This window comes from Notolepis coatsorum, assembly GCF_963971535.1.
Source record: "Notolepis coatsorum genome assembly, chromosome: 4".
NCBI lineage: Eukaryota > Metazoa > Chordata > Actinopteri > Aulopiformes > Paralepididae > Notolepis > Notolepis coatsorum.
Genome location: NC_140168.1, coordinates 97357221 through 97380038, shown reverse-complemented (window position 1 = coordinate 97380038; position 22818 = coordinate 97357221). Strand labels below are relative to the sequence as shown.

Genomic DNA, 22818 nt, shown 5'->3' with positions numbered 1-22818 from the left:
TGTTACTGATAGTGATGTCACTGTCCTCCAGGGTGTGTTACTGATAGTGATGTCACTGTCCTCCAGGGTGTGTTACTGATAGTGATGTCACTGTCCTCCAGGGTGTGTTACTGATAGTGATGTCACTGTCCTCCAGAGTGTGTTACTGATAGTGATGTCACTGTCCTCCAGGGTGTGTTACTAATAGTGATGTCACTGTCCTCCAGGGTGTGTTACTGATAGTGATGTCACTGTCCTCCAGGGTGTGTTACTGATAGTGATATCACTGTCCTCCAGGGTGTGTTACTGATAGTGATGTCACTGTCCTCCAGGGTGTGTTACTAATAGTGATGTCACTGTCCTCCAGGGTGTGTTACTGATAGTGATGTCACTGTCCTCCAGGGTGTTGGCGTCCCTCAACCTGCCTGCGGCCCTGGAAGACCTGTCGGGGGATTCTATCCCACAATCCATTGCTGAGAAGGCCAGAGCCATCGTCCAGCAGGGAGGCCTGCAGAGCATAGAGCAGCTGATCCGAGACCTGCCCGAACTACTGACCGTCAACAGAGACATCCTGGACGAGGTGCGTGACGCAGGCTGCTGGAGACACTAGGGATGAGTTAGAATATTCACATTTTAGTCTATGCCAGTCTCCACATTGGATTTTCATGTCTGAGTCGAATTAATTTTTTTTATATATAATTAAATGTTTTTTTTAAATAAAATACTTATTTTTTTTAATTGAAGCAAACCATTCTTATTTAATTCATTTTTATATTTAGAGGCAGCCTAATTTGCATAGCCGAATTGATCTAAAAGATGCACATGCTACTGTTTCTGTTTGTTTACCTGTTTCATAGTCGAGCGTACTCGGGGTTCACACGAGGTCCTTGAAGTGCTTAACACTTTCACTGCCCAAGCTTAATTCCTTTTTACCTCCTTGAATGCCCAGCACCACTTCAATGTTAACGTTAATATCGCCTAATCTATGTTTTAAATTATGGCTATGTGTCTAATCTGCCCGTCGCTTATCAAAGACTCATTTTCCAGTCAACATTGTCGTAGCAGATTGTTTTTTTATCGCTTCATTTCCGTTTTCTAGCATTTTGAAAAGCACTTGTTTTCATGGAAAAATGAAGACATTCCATGATAATCGCCCTTTACTGGAATATTCTAGAACGTTGTCATTTTTCGGCCTATTTATGAATCGTTTTCAAATAAACGCTAGATTATCGATAGTATATGTGTATGCACGCACGCTCTGGCCGCGAGCTGAAAATCGATTCTCCTATTTCCTGACCGCTCGCACAGTCAATCAGCGATATCACATAATCACATAAAAGCTTATATCTCCGTGAAAACGAGTCTGATTATCCTAAGACTGGTAACATAGTTTCCTTACCTGAGATCAGATGGTATCCAAAATGGATTATTCCAATTCCTGATCGCCATTCGAAAAAAATCAATATTTTTATTGATTCACCGTGTATACTGTAAAAACACATAATCCCCGCTGCTCTGGGGCTCACTAGTGGAGCTGATCGACCCCGGCTGCGTGAGTGAGAAGTAAAATGTGGAGTCAGGGATTTTTTTTCTCATTCATTTTCATTGAGTTCAATCCAAAAGGGTGAATTACCATCTGGAAGACGATAGGGGGCGCTTTTTTCACATCTGAGAGCCTGGAGTGGCTGAATTTCCAACGGTAGACTCGGTTGATGAAATATGATTTCAGATCGCTAATAAAAAAAAATTCGAGAAAATACGAGAATTCTCGTGAGTGGGCATTCAACCCGCAGGGGAGGGGGTAAACCTGAGAAAACTCGGGTTGGGCAATCAAAGTGTTAAAGTGCTTTAAAAATAATAAAGTCAAGGCCTGGAATTCCTTGAAAACGGCATATTTTTTAACAAGGTGCTCAAAAAGTCCTTGAAAATCAAATCAACCATTCACATTGAATCTTTTGTTCATCCATGATCAAATTGTTCTGAATCAAGAAATATATATATATTTTTTTGGTTTTAATCAAATCTGACGAGTCGCTGTGTCTCTCGCTCCAACTGCTTTTCCTAATTTCTTTGCGTGTGATGCTCTAGCTTGGTCTAGCTGGCAAGCAGGCCAAGAAGATGCTTAAAAAAACAGCATTTAACTCATTCCCCGCCAATAACGAGTATACTCCTTTAGAGTGTGTTCGAGTAACGAGTATACTTGTTATTGGCCGTCAACGCTTGACCGCCAATAACGAGTATACTCGTTATTAGATCGTATGATCTTTTTCCTTTGATCCCTGCTCTACACACTCGGCCGGAGCTCTCTGAATCACTGTTGCACAGCTACATACGTTGGAATTGCAATGCCGATCGAATCTCACCAGATGGCAGTATCGTCTACCTTTTGAACTCCGAAAGAAATGGATCAGGACAGACAATGAATTAACTGGACCATCAAGACTCCCTCTGAGGGGGGGGGGGGGGCTCTTGCAAAGCAATCGCAAACCGATCTGCTCGCCGCAAAACCTATACTGTCCCGTAAAGACGTGTAATTCCATATAAACGAGTAATCGCGATTGCCGATGGGATCATTGGAATTATTCTTTTTGTATTACCTTCTGGCTAAGGTAAGGACCCCCTATGTCTATTTTACCAAACCTGAATAGTTTCTGTAATGATCAATGATCACAGTTTCTTACTTTGTCGGACATAAACCAAGCGTTTTGTAACAATCGCATTTTCGGGGTAAGACTACCCCCCCCCCCCCCCCTTGTGTATATGGTATATACCTTTGATTTGGGAGTATTTGGGGTTTCATGGGATCAACCAGAACGGTTTGGGCTTATTGCATATAACACGTTTTATCTTGCGATCTATGGGAAAAGACTGAATTATCTAGGAAATTGGCGATGTTTAGCGTATAATATACTACAAACTACAGTGTGTAGAAATACTAGAAACAAAATCTTTTTTCCTTGTTGGACCACAAGTAGTGTCTGCCAAATGAGCCACACCATTGTCTCCACATCTATAATACAGAACACACACACAGCTCTGCAGACATCGTAAAACACTGCGAAAGTGACCAAATTTAATCTGGCCTGGAGCGGTAGAGATACGGAAAGCGTATGGCGATGAATGAGTTAAAAGTTAATTGTATCCAAAAAGAAAAAAGTGAATTGTATCCTTCGAGTGACATCCTTGAAAATGAAAAATAGTGCTTGGAAAAGTACTTGAAAAGTCCTTGAATTTCATTTTGCAATGTCTGTGGGAACCCTGCGTACAACACCGTGTACCAATTTCCTACATTTCTCGTGCCAGTTTACTACATTTCCCACAATCCTTGCGCGCTGTTTACACTCTCTGTCATGGCGTCGTCCACCGATGTCAAAATAAAGAGTGTAGTTTATCTCCGTTTTCCAAGATTTCCACCACTTCATTTAGAAAAGCCATTCAAACTTCTCAAGTTACAGCGGTCGGATGGCGTAGCGGAGATTGTGCTCGTCACCAATGCAAGAGGCTGCGGTCTCGACTCCCGGAGTCAGCATTGCCTGCGGCTTGGACCGATCGTCATACTAACTCGTTTGGCTGAGTTAGCGGGAGGGAAGTCGAGGGTGGTAATCTGGCGTTGTGGACAGGTCAGGTCTGGGCGCCTGCTCAGCGAAAGGCAGGAAATGGTGAAGGCAGCGTGACCTCCCACGCGTTACGCTTCACCAATGAGAGTCCTCGCTGCCAGGTGAAAAAAGAGCCACTGGCTGTCTCCACATGTGTCGGAGGAAGCAGGTGGTAGACGTCAGGGTTCCCTTGTACCGACCAGTAGGAGGAACATGCGCACAACAACCAGGTAGGGGAGGGGGGGAATTGGCATAACGACTAAATTGGGATGGGGTGAAAAAATTTAAAAACCAGGCGGAGAAAAAGAGGATAAAAAAAACTTCTCAAGTTACTTCAGATGATGAATTGGAATGGATAACGATTAGCGATAGTAAAACTAAATTTAGCGGCATCTACCTGCCAAAGTCTTACCGGACCAATCCTACCCATAGAACCATGATCCTGCCCTACTCTCTCTTGGCACGGAGTGAGTGTTCAGAGTAAAATGCAGATCGGTGTCGCATTTAACGCAGGTCGATGTCGACCAACACGCCGAGCAGCCTTTTGTGTGACCGGTGCGTGTGACCTCTGCTTTGAGTCCTCTGGTCCTCTGCGGAGTCCGTTGCGCCCGACTCAGAATCAGAAAGGTGTTTATTTGCCAAGTAGTTTTCACATACAAGGAATTAAGCACAATAGAATAGATATGTGCAAAGAGTATGAGTCAGTGAAGTATGAACAGGTATGTTTGGTTGTTTATGCAAGTATTTAGTCCAGTAGGGGTGTGTTAACACTTTGAGTGCCACGGGTCCCGTGCCCCGGAACCCCGTTGCGTGCCACCACCCACTTCAATGACAGAGCTCTCATATTTGCGAATGCATAAACTATATCTTAAATGATGGTGTCTAATATGGCTGTTGCTTATCAATGACTTGTTTGGAGTCAACATTGTCGAAACGGATTGTTTTTTTAATCTGTTAATTTCCGTTTTATACCATTTTGAAAAACGCTATTTTTTTTTTTTTTTTAAGTTTCAGAAAAATATTTAGATTCTGTGATAATCGCCCTTTACTTGAATACACTGGAATACACAAAACACGTTGTCATTTTTCGGCCTATTTATGAATAGTTTTCAAATAAACGCTCGATTATCGATAGTATATGTGTACTTATGCACGCTATAGAAGCGGGCTGAAAAATCGATTATCTTATTTTCTGATTGCACACACACACATACACACATATGGCACACTCTGACATATAGGTGAAAATAGCTCTGATTATCCCAAGACTGGTAAAATAGATTCCTTACCTCAGATCAGATGTTCTCCAAAAAGATTATTCCAATTCTTGATTGCCATTCCAAATATCGATTGCGTTTATTGATCCAACGCTGGGTACTGGAAACACACATTCCCCGCTGTTCTGGTGGTAGGCGATTACTTGGATCGTCTCCGGTTACATGCCTGACAAGTAAAATGTAGAAGCAGGACTTTTTTTCTCCATGCGTTTCATTCAATCCAATCCAAAGGGGTGCAGTACCATTCGGAGAGACGATAGGGGGCGGTATTTTCCCTGTTTGAGTTCAGACAGATCCCCACTGGTAACGTGAGGCTAGATTGATGAAAAATTTATGGAAATCGATAATACAATAAAAACGAGATCTCTCGTCGTTGGCACTCAACGGTTGGCATGAACTAATGAGAAATCTCGTCTTTGGCACTCAAAGTGCCAGAGGGGAGTGACTCAAAGAGGAATGTGAGGTGTATTATTCCATACACATACTGTGTGTGTGTGTGTGGTGTGTGTGTGTGTGTGTGTGTGTGTGTGTGTGTGTGTGTGTGTGTGTGTGTGTGTGTGTGTGTGTGTGTGTGTGTGTGTGTGTGTGTGTGTGTGTGTGTGTGTGTGTGTGTGTGTGTGCACTTCTCCACCACCAGTCTCTAAAAATGCTGGATGATGAGGAGACCACAGACAGCGAGTTGAGAACCAAGTTCAACCAACGCTGGAACAGAACTCCTTCCGGAGACCTGTACAAACCTCTCAGAGCAGGTATACTACACACCTGTAGCCTCTCAGAGCAGGTACACTACACACCTGTAGCCTCTCAGAGCAGGTATACTACACACCTGTAGCCTCAGAGCAGGTATACTACACACCTGTAGCCTCAGAGCAGGTACACTACACACCTGTAGCCTCAGAGCAGGTACACTACACACCTGTAGCCTCAGAGCAGGTACACTACACACCTGTAGCCTCTCAGAGCAGGTACACTACACACCTGTAGCTCCTCAGAGCAGGTATACTACACACCTGTAGCCTCTCAGAGCAGGTACACTACACACCTGTAGCCTCAGAGCAGGTACACTACACACCTGTAGCCTCTCAGAGCAGGTACACTACACACCTGTAGCCTCTCAGAGCAGGTACACTACACACCTGTAGCCTCAGAGCAGGTACACTACACACCTGTAGCCTCTCAGAGCAGGTACACTACACACCTGTAGCCTCTCAGAGCAGGTATACTACACACCTGTAGCCTCTCAGAGCAGGTACACTACACACCTGTAGCCTCAGAGCAGGTACACTACACACCTGTAGCCTCTCAGAGCAGGTACACTACACACCTGTAGCCTCTCAGAGCAGGTATACTACACACCTGTAGCCTCTCAGAGCAGGTATACTAGACACCTGTAGCCTCAGAGCAGGTACACTACACACCTGTAGCCTCAGAGCAGGTACACTACACACCTGTAGCCCCAGAGCAGGTACACTACACACCTGTAGCCTCAGAGCAGGTACACTACACACCTGTAGCCTCAGAGCAGGTACACTACACACCTGTAGCCTCTCAGAGCAGGTATACTACACACCTGTAGCCTCTCAGAGCAGGTACACTACACACCTGTAGCCTCTCAGAGCAGGTACACTACACACCTGTAGCCCCTCAGAGCAGGTACACTACACACCTGTAGCCTCTCAGAGCAGGTATACTACACACCTGTAGCCTCTCAGAGCAGGTACACTACACACCTGTAGCCCCTCAGAGCAGGTACACTACACACCTGTAGCCTCTCAGAGCAGGTACACTACACACCTGTAGCCTCTCAGAGCAGGTACACTACACACCTGTAGCCTCAGAGCAGGTATACTACACACCTGTAGCCTCAGAGCAGGTACACTACACACCTGTAGCCTCAGAGCAGGTACACTACACACCTGTAGCCTCAGAGCAGGTATACTACACACCTGTAGCCTCTCAGAGCAGGTACACTACACACCTGTAGCCTCAGAGCAGGTACACTACACACCTGTAGCCTCTCAGAGCAGGTATACTACACACCTGTAGCCTCTCAGAGCAGGTACACTACACACCTGTAGCCTCTCAGAGCAGGTACACTACACACCTGTAGCCTCTCAGAGCAGGTACACTACACACCTGTAGCCTCTCAGAGCAGGTATACTACACACCTGTAGCCTCTCAGAGCAGGTATACTACACACCTGTAGCCTCTCAGAGCAGGTACACTACACACCTGTAGCCTCTCAGAGCAGGTACACTACACACCTGTAGCCTCAGAGCAGGTACACTACACACCTGTAGCCCCTCAGAGCAGGTACACTACACACCTGTAGCCTCTCAGAGCAGGTATACTACACACCTGTAGCCTCAGAGCAGGTATACTACACACCTGTAGCCTCAGAGCAGGTATACTACACACCTGTAGCCTCTCAGAGCAGGTATACTACACACCTGTAGCCTCAGAGCAGGTATACTACACACCTGTAGCCTCAGAGCAGGTACACTACACACCTGTAGCCTCTCAGAGCAGGTACACTACACACCTGTAGCCTCAGAGCAGGTACACTACACACCTGTAGCCTCAGAGCAGGTATACTACACACCTGTAGCCTCTCAGAGCAGGTACACTACACACCTGTAGCCTCAGAGCAGGTACACTACACACCTGTAGCCTCTCAGAGCAGGTACACTACACACCTGTAGCCTCTCAGAGCAGGTACACTACACACCTGTAGCCTCTCAGAGCAGGTACACTACACACCTGTAGCCTCTCAGAGCAGGTATACTACACACCTGTAGCCTCAGAGCAGGTACACTACACACCTGTAGCCTCTCAGAGCAGGTACACTACACACCTGTAGCCTCTCAGAGCAGGTACACTACACACCTGTAGCCTCTCAGAGCAGGTATACTACACACCTGTAGCCTCAGAGCAGGTACACTACACACCTGTAGCCTCTCAGAGCAGGTACACTACACACCTGTAGCCTCTCAGAGCAGGTACACTACACACCCTCTCTCTCCCCCCCTCTCCCCCCCTCAGAGGGAGGTAACTTCCGCAGTGTGCTGGACAAGGCGGTGCATGCGGACCAGGTGGTGAAGGAGCGCTACCACACCCACTGTGACATGCTGGGCCTGCTCTGTAAGCCAGAGAGTGAGCTGGTGGAGGCCATCCCCTCCGCCAACCCTGCCAGGACCCTGCAGGGGTCAGAGGTCAGTCATAACCCTAACCCTGCCAGGACCCTGCAGGGGTCAGAGGTTGGCGTTTAGTTATTATCTGACTATGTGTGTACTATCTGACTGTATGTGTGTACTATCTGACTGTATGTGTGTATTATCTGACTGTATGTGTGTATTATCTGACTATGTGTGTACTATCTGACTATGTGTGTATTATCTGACTGTATGTGTGTATTATCTGACTATGTGTGTACTATCTGACTATGTGTGTATTATCTGACTGTATGTGTGTATTATCTGACTATGTGTGTACTATCTGACTGTATGTATTATCTGACTGTATGTGTGTATTATCTGACTGTATGTGTGTATTATCTGACTATGTGTGTATTATCTGACTGTATGTGTGTATTATCTGACTATGTGTGTACTATCTGACTGTATGTGTGTATTATCTGACTATGTGTGTATTATCTGACTATGTGTACTATCTGACTATGTGTGTATTATCTGACTATGTGTGTATTATCTGACTGTATGTGTGTACTATCTGACTGTATGTGTGTACTATTTGACTGTATGTGTGTACTATCTGACTGTATGTGTATTATCTGACTGTATGCGTGTACTATCTGACTGTGTGTATTATCTGACTGTATGTGTGTACTATCTGACTATGTGTATTATCTGACTGTGTATTATCTGACTATGTGTGTACTATCTGACTATGTGTGTATTATCTGACTGTGTGTACTATCTGACTGTGTGTATTATCTGACTGTATGTGTGTATTATCTGACTGTATGTGTGTACTATCTGTCTGTATGTGTGTATTATCTGACTATGTGTGTATTATCTGACTATGTGTGTACTATCTGACTGTATGTGTGTACTATCTGACTATGTGTATTATCTGACTATGTGTGTATTATCTGACTGTATGTGTGTATTATCTGACTATGTGTGTACTATCTGACTGTATGTGTGTACTATCTGACTGTATGTATTATCTGACTATGTGTGTATTATCTGACTGTATGTGTGTACTATCTGACTGTATGTGTATTATCTGACTATGTGTGTATTATCTGACTATGTGTGTACTATCTGACTGTATGTGTGTACTATCTGACTGTATGTGTATTATCTGACTATGTGTGTATTATCTGACTGTATGTGTGTACTATCTGACTATGTGTGTACTATCTGACTCTTCTCAGGTGGTGAACGTTCTGAGATCTCAGCTGGCTCAGCTGGACGAGATGAAGAAGGAGAGGGAGGGTCTGGAGGCGGAGATTAAAGGCGTGACCTTTGACATGTCCTCCAGCTTCCTGATGGCTCTGGCCCAGGACGGGGCCATCAACGAGGAGCAGCTGTCACTCGGCCAGCTCGACCAATCTTACGGAGCCTACAACCAGAGGGTACAGACGAGCCTGCGCACACAGGAAGACCTGCTGGGGCAAGTGCAGGTATATACACACACACGCACACACACACGGACACACACACACACGCACACACACACACACGCACACACACACACACGCACGCACACACAAATGCTTTCACAAAAGCACACGCATCTCATTGGTTTAAGGAAGCCTTGTCTAACATACAGATTAAATGGTCACAGGAAATACTACATAAACCCAAACTAAGAACATTTAGTACGATTAAAAGTTGTTATAGAAAAAAGAAGTGTGTGCTCCATTATCAAAAAGTCAAAGGTCATTGTGTGCCCAGCTCCGCTCTGGGATTTTGCCCCTGCACCTCGAGACCGGACGTTACCGGGGGGTCACAGAAGAGGAGCGGATCTGTATTTACTGTAATATCGATGTTGAGAATGAGTTTAATTTGATGTTTTATTGTCCACTATACTATGAGTTGCGTCAAAAGTTATTTGACAGGTGTAAAAACGTTGAGTTAATGTGGTTTAGTGATGCAGATAGATTAAAATATATTTTTGATCACAGGGTATTTGCACTTACTGAATATTTAGAGAAAGCTTGGGATAAACGCACGGAAATAACATATACAGTATGTGATGTATTTTGTAGCTTAGAAACCTTGGGAAGTGATTGTTATGTTAAATAGTTGTTTTTGGTGTCTTATAATCCCGTAAGGGACGGGTCGTCGGACACGACACGAAAATACTATTTCATTCATTCATTCACACAGCGGTGTGGTTGCACTCACACGGAACCATGCAGCTGATCAACCACACGCACACTGCCACACTGCTTGCAAAACGGCCTTGACCCCTCCCCTCTGTGCCGCCCCAGACCTCGCACCAGGAGTTCAGCAGCCTCAAGCAGTCCAACACGGAGGCCAACGACCGGGAGGAGGTTCTAAAGAAGCTGGCCTCCGCCCACGACAGCTACGTGGAGATCAGCGGAAACCTGCGCGAAGGCACCAAGGTACTCACTACTGGTACCTACTACTGGTACCTACTACTGGTACCTACTACTGGTACTCACTACTGGTACCTACTACTGGTACCTACTACTGGTACCTACTACTGGTACTCACTACTGGTACTCACTACTGGTACCTACTACTGGTACCTACTACTGGTACTCACTACTGGTACTCACTACTGGTACCTACTACTGGTACCTACTACTGGTACTCACTACTGGTACTCACTACTGGTACCTACTACTGGTACCTACTACTGGTACTCACTACTGGTACTCACTACTGGTACTCACTACTGGGACCTACTACTGGTACCTACTACTGGTACTCACTACTGGTACTCACTACTGGTACCTACTACTGGTACTCACTACTGGTACCTACTACTGGTACCTACTACTGGTACCTACTACTGGTACTCACTACTGGTACTCACTACTGGTACTCACTACTGGTACCTACTACTGGTACTCACTACTGGTACCTACTACTGGTACCCACTACTGGTACTCACTACTGGTACCTACTACTGGTACTCACTACTGGTACTCACTACTGGTACCTACTACTGGTACTCACTACTGGTACCTACTACTGGTACCTACTACTGGTACCTACTACTGGTACTCACTACTGGTACCTACTACTGGTACTCACTACTGGTACTCACTACTGGTACTCACTACTGGTACCTACTACTGGTACCTACTACTGGTACTCACTACTGGTACCTACTACTGGTACTCACTACTGGTACCTACTACTGGTACTCACTACTGGTACCTACTACTGGTACTCACTACTGGTACCTACTACTGGTACTCACTACTGGTACCTACTACTGGTACTCACTACTGGTACCTACTACTGGTACTCACTACTGGTACCCACTACTGGTACTCACTACTGGTACCTACTACTGGTACTCACTACTGGTACCTACTACTGGTACTCACTACTGGTACCTACTACTGGTACTCACTACTGGTACCTACTACTGGTACTCACTACTGGTACTCACTACTGGTACTCACTACTGGTACCTACTACTGGTACCTACTACTGGTACTCACTACTGGTACTCACTACTGGTACCTACTACTGGTACCTACTACTGGTACCTACTACTGGTACTCACTACTGGTACCTACTACTGGTACTCACTACTGGTACCTACTACTGGTACCTACTACTGGTACTCACTACTGGTACCTACTACTGGTACTCACTACTGGTACTCACTACTGGTACCTACTACTGGTACCTACTAGGGCTGTCACATTATTTTCTAATTTCTAACTTAATTTTGAATTTACATAAAAACACGAGATTCAAATTTGGAGGGAGAAATTCGAATAAAAAAATTTAAATGAATTTGAAAAAATATATATAAAAATGTATTATATTATTTATTTTAAAAATGTAACAATATTTGAGATCTCCAGTGCTTCATCATGCCTGATCATTTTGATCAATCTCTCTTTTTCTCTCAATCTCCTCTTCTCTCCTTTTCTCTTTCTCTCTCTCTCCGCTCTCTTTCCTTCTCTTCTCTCCATCTTTCTTTCTCTCCATCTCATCTTCTCACTCTCTCGCACTCTACCTCCATCTATCTCTCCAGTTCTATAATGACTTAACACAGATCCTGCTAAAGTTCCAGAATAAGTGCAGTGACATCGTCTTCGCTCGCAAGACGGAACGGGACGAACTGCTCAAGTATGTACTGTAACTTAGGGCTGGGCTATAGGGGCCAGATACTGTAACTTAGGGCTGGGCTATAGGGGCCAGATACTGTGACTTAGGGCTGGGCTATAGGGGCCAGATACTGTAACTTAGGGCTGGGCTATAGGGCCCAGATACTGTAACTTAGGGCTGGGCTATAGGGCCCAGATACTGTAACTTAGGGCTGCGCTATAGGGGCCAGATACTGTAACTTAGGGCTGGGCTATAGGGGCCAGATACTGTAACTTAGGGCTGGGCTATAGGGGCCAGATACTGTAACTTAGGGCTGGGCTATAGGGGCCAGATACTGTAACTTAGGGCTGGGCTATAGGGGCCAGATACTGTAACTTAGGGCTGGGCTATAGGGGCCAGATACTGTAACTTAGGGCTGGGCTATAGGGCAGGGCTGTACAGTGCGACATATATATCGCACGTGCTACAGCAACAGCGGTCTGTGCGATGAATTGATTTACTTCAGTAGCACTGGTGCGATAGGCATTCGGTTCATATAGATACTCTTATTTTGAAAATCCTGTAGCGGGTCTAATTTCTGCCCAAGCGCAGCTCCAGCTATAATAACTAGGCTCCGACAGCTAGCAACGCTCAGTTCGTTTCGATACTCTTATTTTGAAAATCCTGTGTGTCGTGACTCATATCCGCTCTACAGCACACAGCCAATAGGATGCATCTCCACACAGCAGTAGCGTCTCAGTAGCAGTAGCGTCTGGAACGCGGACATTGCAACAGAGCAAGGATAGTGTTTTTGCGACCCAAAACAAATCCTTGCTGTTTTATTCCGCAACGGGTCAAATGCATATAACATGCTTTGCAATCCTCGCCATTCCGTTTATGACCACGTCGTGTTTAAGACCGGAATTAACGTCCCGTTAGCATAAGCTAACAACAAGCTAAAGCCCTGTTCAGATCGACAGAGAACAGCAGAGTGGGGACTGACTGGGAAGAAGGGGGGGGGGGGGGGATTCTCCCTCTGTGTGTGTGCGTTTGAAAAGATATGATGAAGTCAGACGAGGATATTCAAATCAAATCAAATCAAATCAAATCAAACGAGGATATTATATTGATAGTAAATGTACTGAGGGTGGACAGATGATGTTGATATTTAAACTAGGGCTGTCAGTTTATCGCATTAATTAGATTAATTAATTACACAGCAAATTATCGCATTATGAAAATTAACTCAAAATTAATAAAAAATAAAAATATGTTTTTTTATTTATTTTTTATCTCATTCATTCCATAAGAATGTAGAATACACATTTACAGACCTTTTTTTTTAATATGGTCTAATTTCATGTTCTTGGTGTCTGATTCTAGGGACATCTATGAATCTCAGGGAATGTATTCCCAGTGTCGGAAATACTGTGGGCTATATCCACAAAGAATGGATTGCACGGTGCAAGTTGCACCCTTACTTACAATTCATGATGAATTGAAAAAGCCGTACTGTATTGTACCCATTCTGCAATCTGTTAATAACATTTTCATTCAATCAATCTGCGCGGTGATTGATTGAATGACATTTTTATTTTGAGTAAATTGTAATGAACCAAATGAGAATATCAATACATTTTTTTTTATCTTTGACTGTGAATAACACCATGCTCAAATTGACGAGACCTGAAAAATCTAAGCAAATTAATAGATGGAAGATGATTAAACGGAAGGTTTTGTAGATACAGTACTGAATTCTGCCATCTGGACACATGCAATTTGAAATATGATTATAGAATATAGAATATCAGGCATAAAATGGTTATGCGATTAAAATGCGATTAATTAGATTAATTAATTACAAATCCTGTAATTAATTAGATAAATCTTTTTAATCGCCTGACAGCACTAATTTAAACATAAAAAATACAATACATAATAAATGTATGCATGATCATCATGCAACATAAAACAATTGCAGGAACGGTTTGGGAGAGGAATGGGTTTTAGGTTGCGTGTTCCAAAAAAAATTACTTAAAGTTTAAAGCTCAATATATCAAAACGTGGCACTTTTTAGTGAACAGGAGGTCTATTTGTATTAAAAACAATAAATAGTTTTTCATTTAAATGTCTGGAAGAGCTAAAACTTTTTTTTCCAAATTATAGTTACCTTTTGAGTTGATCTAAATGTTACTGATTGTGTTAAATGGGCTTATGATATCATCTCATATCGATTGCAGGCACCTGCATTGTATCGTATCGTGGCAGATATCGGCAAATATCGTATCGTTGTCCAAAGAATCGATATCGTATCGCGATGAAACTGGTGATTCCCACCCCTAGTAGAGTCCATACACCCAACACCAAATCCCATAATTCCTTACATGTAACGTGTCTGGCTGTGTGACGTCAACTTGTCAGCATGAAAATGACAGCCAAACATGGCACTGCAACTAAATAACACAAATACAATAGGCACATTTGTGACTGTTACAAATATAACACGTTTTATACTTGTGCTACAAGATTTTGGCCTGTGCTACAAAACTATCAACCTCTGTAGCACCAGTGCTATGTGCAAAAAAAGTTAACGTACAGCCCTGCTATAGGGGCCAGATACTGTAACTTAGGGCTGGGCTATACGGGCCAGATACTGTAACTTAGGGCTGGGCTATAGGGGCCAGGTACTGTAACTTAGGGCTGGGCTATAGGGGCCAGATACTGTGACTTAGGGCTGGGCTATACGGGCCAGATACTGTAACTTAGGGCTGGGCTATAGGGGCCAGGTACTGTAACTTAGGGCTGGGCTATAGGGGCCAGATACTGTAACTTAGGGCTGGGCTATAGGGGCCAGATACCGTAACTTAGGGCTGGGCTATAGGGGCCAGATACTGTGATTTAGGGCTGGGCTATAGGGGCCAGATACTGTAACTTAGGGCTGGGCTATAGGGGCCAGATACTGTAACTTAGGGCTGGGCTATAGGGGCCAGATACCGTGACTTAGGGCTGGGCTATAGGGGCCAGATACTGTGACTTAGGGCTGGGCTATAGGGGCCAGATACTGTAACTTTAGGGCTGGGCTATAGGGGCCAGATACCGTGACTTAGGGCTGGGCTATAGGGCCAGATACTGTAACTTTAGGGCTGGGCTATAGGGGCCAGATACTGTAACTTAGGGCTGGGCTATAGGGCCCAGATACTGTAACTTAGGGCTGGGCTATAGGGGCCAGATACTGTAACTTAGGGCTGGTCTATAGGGCCCAGATACTGTAACTTAGGGCTGGGCTATAGGGGCCAGATACTGTGACTTAGGGCTGGGCTATAGGGGCCAGATACTGTGACTTAGGGCTGGGCTATAGGGGCCAGATACCGTAACTTAGGGATGGGCTATAGGGGCCAGATACTGTAACTTAGGGCTGGGCTATAGGGGCCAGATACTGTAACTTAGGGCTGGGCTATAGGGGCCAGATACTGTAACTTAGGGTTGGGCTATAGGGGCCAGATACTGTGACTTAGGGCTGGGCTATAGGGGCCAGATACTGTGACTTAGGGCTGGTCTATAGGGCCCAGATACTGTGACTTAGGGCTGGGCTATAGGGGCCAGATACTGTAACTTAGGGCTGGGCTATAGGGGCCAGATATTGTAACTTAGGGCTGGGCTATAGGGGCCAGATACCATAACTTAGGGCTGGGCTATAGGGGCTGTGGCATGGAGTTACCTAACCAGAATAGCGGTTGTCCCCATTTCTTTCATGACATGTTTGCCCACAATTACCAATTTCATAATTACTCCACACGTAGCTCCTGTTTTCTTAGACCACCCCATTCCTGCACTTCCCAATCTCAGTTTAGTATACTCTACCGAGGGTCAAAGTTGTAGAACTCTTAGGGTGCTTTCTCACTCACCATTCCGGTCCGTTCCAGTCCGTACCGTCCTCATTCCGGGTTGGGTGCGAACTTCCCCCCTCCCTCTCCCCCCTCTAGTTTGTGTACACACCAGGGTTTCCGTTAGAAAAAATTGTTGCCGGTCTCCGTGACCTGCAAGATTTCAATCTACCGGACAAATGAGATTAATTCCGGTCATAGTTTATTGAGCTTTAAAACAATTGATATAGGCTATATAAAGAATGTCATCCTCAAGGCATGTAGATTTATAATATTATTACTTAAAACGAGGCTACTTTTGCGTATAGTCATTATTCCAAATAAAATAAGTCCCTCGATACTCCGTGCTGCTGCTGACTTGAAATAAAATAGACCGCGTATATGTGGGCAGTCGGTCCGACACTAAACAGCAGTCTGTTATAATCACATTTTTATGAGCTAACGAATTCCGTTATATTGGACATTTGTATTAATTATATCAAGCGAAGAACTGAGAAATTTTGCAGAGAGAGACTGCAACATTATCGTGGGTTTGCGTGATGTATATCTCTCCACCTCCCAACGACTTGGTGCTGGTCATAATGTCCGGTGAAAACAACTCCCTCCAAGCACAACTTGACCACCCGAACCGTACCAAAACAGGCCAAAATTAAATAGCCCATGCGACGAACGATTCATTACATTCGTTTCATCGTTGCTCCACCAAGCAGCCGGTCCAACAATGAAAGCTGTTATCAGCGCGAGCCGGCGGCAGTTAGTTTGCAAGAAGCATCCAGCTGCAGACCCGCAGAGCAGCTTTCCAGGTCTGGGGACCGCACTGTGCCAGCAAAGCTGGTGGGTTCTGTGGGTCTGCAGCTGCATGCCTTCCGCAAATCCAGCAGCAAGCTCTCGCTGAGCGAAGCAACGACAACAAACGCAATGATTGTTTCGTTCATCGCATAGGCCACCCAACTCCAGCCCATCCAAATACAATTCAAATAATTAAACTGTGCCCAGAGGGAACTATTTTCACCGGACACTATGACCGGAGAGATTAAATATGTCGGACTTCAACAGATTTTGCCGGTAAAATACCGGTAATTACCGGCTAACGGAAACGCTGGTACACACTTCAGTCTTGGTTCGCTCCGGGTTCTGTTTACGGTTTGCGTTTTGAGCGTGTATGCTTGCCGTAGGCGATGATGTCACGCTCTAAAATGTGAACAGGAAGAGTGTTAATACTAGTCTAGTATAGCCACTGTAGCACTTATTTTTCAGCAAAGAACGTGCAATAAACAAAACGGATACATTCACTGTGTGTTCTGCCTCTCATTTGTTGATGAAACAAAACTAACATTAACACAATTGAACACCAAAAGCGGAGTTTAGTCTAATCTGCGCCGATTTTGTTAGCTTACATGCTAACGTGAATGGAATATGCCAGTATAACAGTATAGCATTGTGGCTAGCAGCTAACGTTAGCTCACGTTAGTTAGCCAGCCAGCACCAAACTGATGATATCGGGAGCTATCAGTAGCTAGATAACATTAGAGACACCACTGGTCTATAGAAATAAATGTATTCGAACAAGAAGTATAGTAGACATAGCAATGGCAAACGCTAAGCTAACGGCTAACGCTAGTTAGCTTAGCCTGTTCAGCAGCTAACATTATCCCATCGCTCGTGGCAATTATATTGCATGTCATTGATCTACTGGTCGACCACGGCCGACTGGTTGGGCACCACTGGTCTAATAGAAATAAATGCATTCGAACAAGAAACCAATGTATAGACATAGCAATGGCAAACAAAATTGCCAGGCCTAATGCGAGCCAGGGAAGTGCTGTGCGTTGTAACGTGGCTTCATGTTTTCATCCACTGAGCTGTGAGGCTCCACATGCTTGTTTTTGGTTGAGGTCTGAGCTCTCAAATTGCCCATAAATATTGTTTTTGTGGGTATTGTCCAGTTGTTGCTGTGTGGTTTTATCTGCCCAAAATTCAAGCAAGCATGAAAGCATTACAGTAACGACGTTGTATGTGTCACGCCCCCCGCTCCCCGAATGGTGAGTAAGAAAGGCCCCTTAGTTGTGGAGGTAATTTTGGCTCTTGGAGAATGCCACATAAAAGCCCCTAGGGCTTTAGGCAATTCTCCTTCACATTTCTTTGTGGATTATATTGTATTATATGTCATTGTTTTTTTATACGTGTAAATAAACAAAAGAAAGAGAGGTTGTCACGGTGACTGATGATGATGTCGTGTCGTGTTGTCACGGTGACTGATTTATGATGTCGTGTCTGTTGTCACGGTGACTGATGATGTCGTGTTGCCAGGGACCTCCAGCAGAGCATCGCCAGAGAGCCCAGCGCTCCGTCCTTCAGCGTTCCCGCCTACCAGGTTAACCCCGCCCCCACCGCCGCAGCCCCCACCGCTGCACCCAGGACTGTGTTTGTGAGTAACCAATCACGGCGGGGCCACAAGAACAAAAGGGGCTGGGTTTAGAATTGAGCTGTACCACCATAGCCCAGTTTTCATGTCACTCACACTAGTTTTAAGCCAATCAGAAAGAGCCTGAACATTTTTCATTCTCACAATGAGGAGATAAATAGAACTCTATTCATACTGTCTGACTAGCTGGACACAAGCCTCCTGTACAACACAACAATCTTTACAGGTAGTTTACCATCAGGCTGTGAAAGTACTAGACAGGAAAACAAACGGCCACCATCATTGTCATAGCATAACAAACCAGAACCTACTGAGCTGGGACAATCTTGTTAAATTCAAAGATGCCTGCCTTACCTATAAAATCCTACATGGCTTGGCTCCTCCCCCCCTCTGTACTTTCATAAAACAGAACGCATCTGCTGACAGATATACCAGGTCTTTAGTTAGAGGGGACTGTAGTCCCAAACAGGAGGTCTGCTTTCAGTCAGGCAGCCTTTTCCGTGAGAGCAGCCCACACCTGGAACAGTCTGCCAATACGGCTCAGGAAGTATCAAAGTTACATTTAATTTAAATCAAACTTAAAATCATGGTTGAGAGATGGTCAAGTGTGCGACCATTTTAACTGAGGGGTTGTGATGTATTTTAATGTATTTATTTTAATGTATTTTTATTGTATTGTAACCTACTGATTCCTACTGTGTTTTAATTATTGTACTATGTCTTAATTATTGTAGTGCTCATGTCACCTGCCCCAGAGACTACAGTTGAAAATTAGCCAACCTGGCTAAACTGGCATATTTACAGTAAAATGTTCCTTAATATGCACTGTCTCTGTATTTTAAACCAATAAATACAAATACAAAATTTAGATGATGATGATGTGCTTAGTCGACACAGAAAAGCATCAAATTAAGTACCGTCTAAGAGCCATTGAGGTATCTGCACTGATATTGATATCAAAACCCCAATGATACGGATTCCTATAAACAACCCATGTGATTAAGATACAGGGAATAAACAGGCTGATGTTGTGACCTCTCCGTCTTGCAGCAGCCTGGCCAGCAACAGCCCCTCCAGCCAAAGCAGCCTCCAGCCAGACCCCCTCCCCCCAGCTTCACCCCCCTGGGTGCAGCCCCCGCCCCTGGCAACCCACCACCCAACGCCCCTGCCGCTGGAACCCCTCTGCCCATGGCCCCGCCCTCCCAGGCCCAGGGGCCGCCGTACCCCACCTACCAGGGCTTCCCAGGGTGAGTTATCAAACACACTGGCCTCTGGAATCATATCGAGACCTTTTCAGTGCAGTGTTTTATTTAGCGTTTTTGCTAAAACTGTTGGAATTATTTTGGGTATGGTCGCAATGTGTCCGATAATATCCAAACATGGCCAAGATGAGCAGCTATTTTACAGTTGAGCTAAATAACACTCCTTTTCTTTTTTTCTGAAAGCCCCAAATTGTATTTAATTTTCCATCAACAACCGTAAGTCAAAATGTAACTAATTTGTTTGCTGACCGAAGAGCAACTACTGTATAGTCCAGGGGTCAGCAACCTTTTTGACATGGAGTGCCTGTTTGAAATATAGTTATAACTACTGTGCCTCAACAATATTCCATGCATCGTAATTTTTTTTCTCATAATCAGGTCTTTTTAATGATAATTTTTACATTATTACATCATTATTACATCATTATTGTTATTATTAACAATAGTATTATGATGGTTGTATCAACCCTAAATCTGAGTTGGGGGGGGGGGGGGGGGGGGGATGCAATACAGACAAACAGCTGCATACAGTGCGACCATTTCACTCACATTTGCCCATTCATTTTTGGACACATCACACACCATCGGTGTGTTTACTGTACGTGTGCTGTCATAGCTCCACCTACAGGCCTAATGGAGAACACCAGGAGAACACCAGGATGTGAATGGAGGGTGAATGTGAGGTATATCGTGTAAATAAGTTTTGATTGATCGCAAGACTACACTGTAAAAAAAATAATAAGTTACCAGAACTTAAAAATATTGAGTTCAGTTACTGTGCATTAAGGTTTTCAGTTTTCAATCCATAATAAGTTAACAGAAAAATAAGTACACAACCACATTATTTCAACCTAATAAAACTATGTTTATTGTCATTGTTTTAAGAACACAAGTTGACTTGGTAATACTCACATTTTGAGTAAAAGAAAATGGCTTTTAACATGTGCAATGTTCAATGAAATAGAAAAATAAATAATACAATTGGTTGATTAATCCCACTGGTCACAATGGTGACCGTAATAATGTTTTTGTTATAAGGCTCTGCAAATGTTGCGGTGTTGACGGGGAGCTCTGATGGGTTCGCTTGGTGGTGTTAGTAGCATTGAACAGCTAACCGAAAGCTAGTATTAACTAACGTTAAAGGTTTAGCCATAACGTTACCTTGGCTAAAGTTGGGGCTATTTATAATCCAGCAATAATGGCTGCAGACCTGCAAGCAAAGTACAGCAAGTTGGCAAAGGAGTATTCCAATGTAAATCACATTTTCACCAGTAAAGTTAGTCTTTCCATCTCTCGGTAGCTCATGCTAGCTAACCTAGCTCACGTTAGAGTCGTCACTGAACCACCTCGCGTACACAATTAATGACATGTTGCGGACAGCCATATCGGTGACAATGTTTAGCTTTTAGTGCCAAATGATAAGAGTCTGAGGCGGAATCTCAAACGAGAATGTTGAATATTTATTGTGCAAAAATCACAACAGATCCTCTGTGCTACTTCAACGGAGCCTTGTAGACTGAGTAGGGTATATCTGCAGAGCCACTGGGTAGCGAGTGCAACACCGTGTAATGTCCGTGTGTGGATCATTGGAGTAGGGTATATCTGCAGTGCTGCAGCCCCATACTCATTGTATAGATTTGTATTAGTATCATTAATCAATCACCTGTTGTTGAATAAATACTAGGGATGCTCGATATTGGCTTTTTTACCGATACCGATATTCCGATATTGTCCAACTCTTAATTTCGATACCGATACCGATACCGATATCAACCGATACCGATATATGCAGGGTTTCCCCCCAAAAAAACTGAATAATTTCAGGTAATTAATAATTTCACTGGATGCATTCAAAAGGCTTTCTAAATAAGCATTATCTGTGCAAAATATGATAATTAAAAAAGTAAAAATTAACATTACATATCTCTTGTTGTTGAATTAAACCAACATGCATACTTTTGACAATAAATAAAATAAGAATTGGTTCTTACTTGCTTGCCTGGGTAAATAAAGGTTAAATAAATGTAAAAAAAAAAAATTATTGTTTTTTTTTTTTTTTTTTTACCGATACCGATATTTTTTCCGATATCACATTTTACTGCCGATATCGGCCGATAATATCGGTCGGCCGATAATATCGGACATCCCTAATAAATACCATTACTTTCTAATTATTACTAAAAAACAGTATATATAAAACAGTAGCTGTATATCTATAATAATAAAAAAAAAAGTATAATTTATATTTAATTAATTTATTTTAATTATATCGCCCCCCCCCCCCACTGTACCGAAAAATACCGAACCGTGACTTCAAAACTGAGGTACGTACCGAACCGTGGATTTTGTGTACTGTTACACCCCTAGTAGCAATGTATTTCCAGCTAAATTGAAATGATAAACAAATAAAGGGTCTCAATTAAATATGTGGTAGTAAAAAGAACCTGTGGGAGGATTTCAACAAGATAAATGCGACAGCAGTGCAAAATATTTCACTATAATATTTCAAAGCAAAAAAAAAAAAATAGAAAATTATATATATATATTTTTTAATGCTGCCCCCTGTGCCTATGAAAATGCCCCCGCGTGCCTATGTAGGCACGCGTGCCTAGGGTTGCCTACCCCTGGTATAGTCAGTTCTAGAACAAATGCAATGGGTTGTGTTCCTTATTGATTCTTCAGAGTGGAATCAACTAAACACACTGTGCTCGCTGGCACCTTATTAACCTCGCGGCACTTTGCCCTCGTTTGTCGGCTTTGGGCTCCGAATTTGCTGCCTTTCGATCGTCACCCCACTCAACCTATTCTGCGATTCCATTCTCGAGTTATAAGACGAAACATCCGACGAGCGTCATTTGACAAGCCCTTCGGACGAGTGACCACGTCCAGTTGTGAGCGGTCCCTGAACTGACCGGTCACCGCTGATGGCGAAGATTATTGACCACCGTTGTAGCCAAGGAGCGTCTGCTCTGAAAGTGATCCCAGACGGGTGCTGAGAGTGGGGGAAGGTGACGCAAGAACATGAAGCAGTCCATCCGATATAACCTGGCGCTGCTGTGATGGCTGCCTTTCTGATCGCTCCGACGAGACTGTGCTTTATTTTGTTAATTTTTATAGTATTAGGAGT

The 22818-nt window shown here is 43.9% G+C and overlaps 1 protein-coding gene across 1 annotated transcript in view; it reads left to right on the top strand.

The window, feature by feature from the left end:
• The window catches only part of pdcd6ip (programmed cell death 6 interacting protein), a 112094-nt gene that overhangs the window by 76754 nt on the left and 12522 nt on the right, over positions 1–22818 (top strand). The window contains 8 exon segments of the mRNA XM_084312588.1: positions 382–559; positions 5490–5601; positions 7895–8064; positions 9252–9500; positions 10314–10448; positions 12068–12162; positions 18315–18432; positions 19480–19676. Of these exon segments, the coding sequence (XP_084168714.1) occupies positions 382–559; positions 5490–5601; positions 7895–8064; positions 9252–9500; positions 10314–10448; positions 12068–12162; positions 18315–18432; positions 19480–19676 (1254 nt within the window).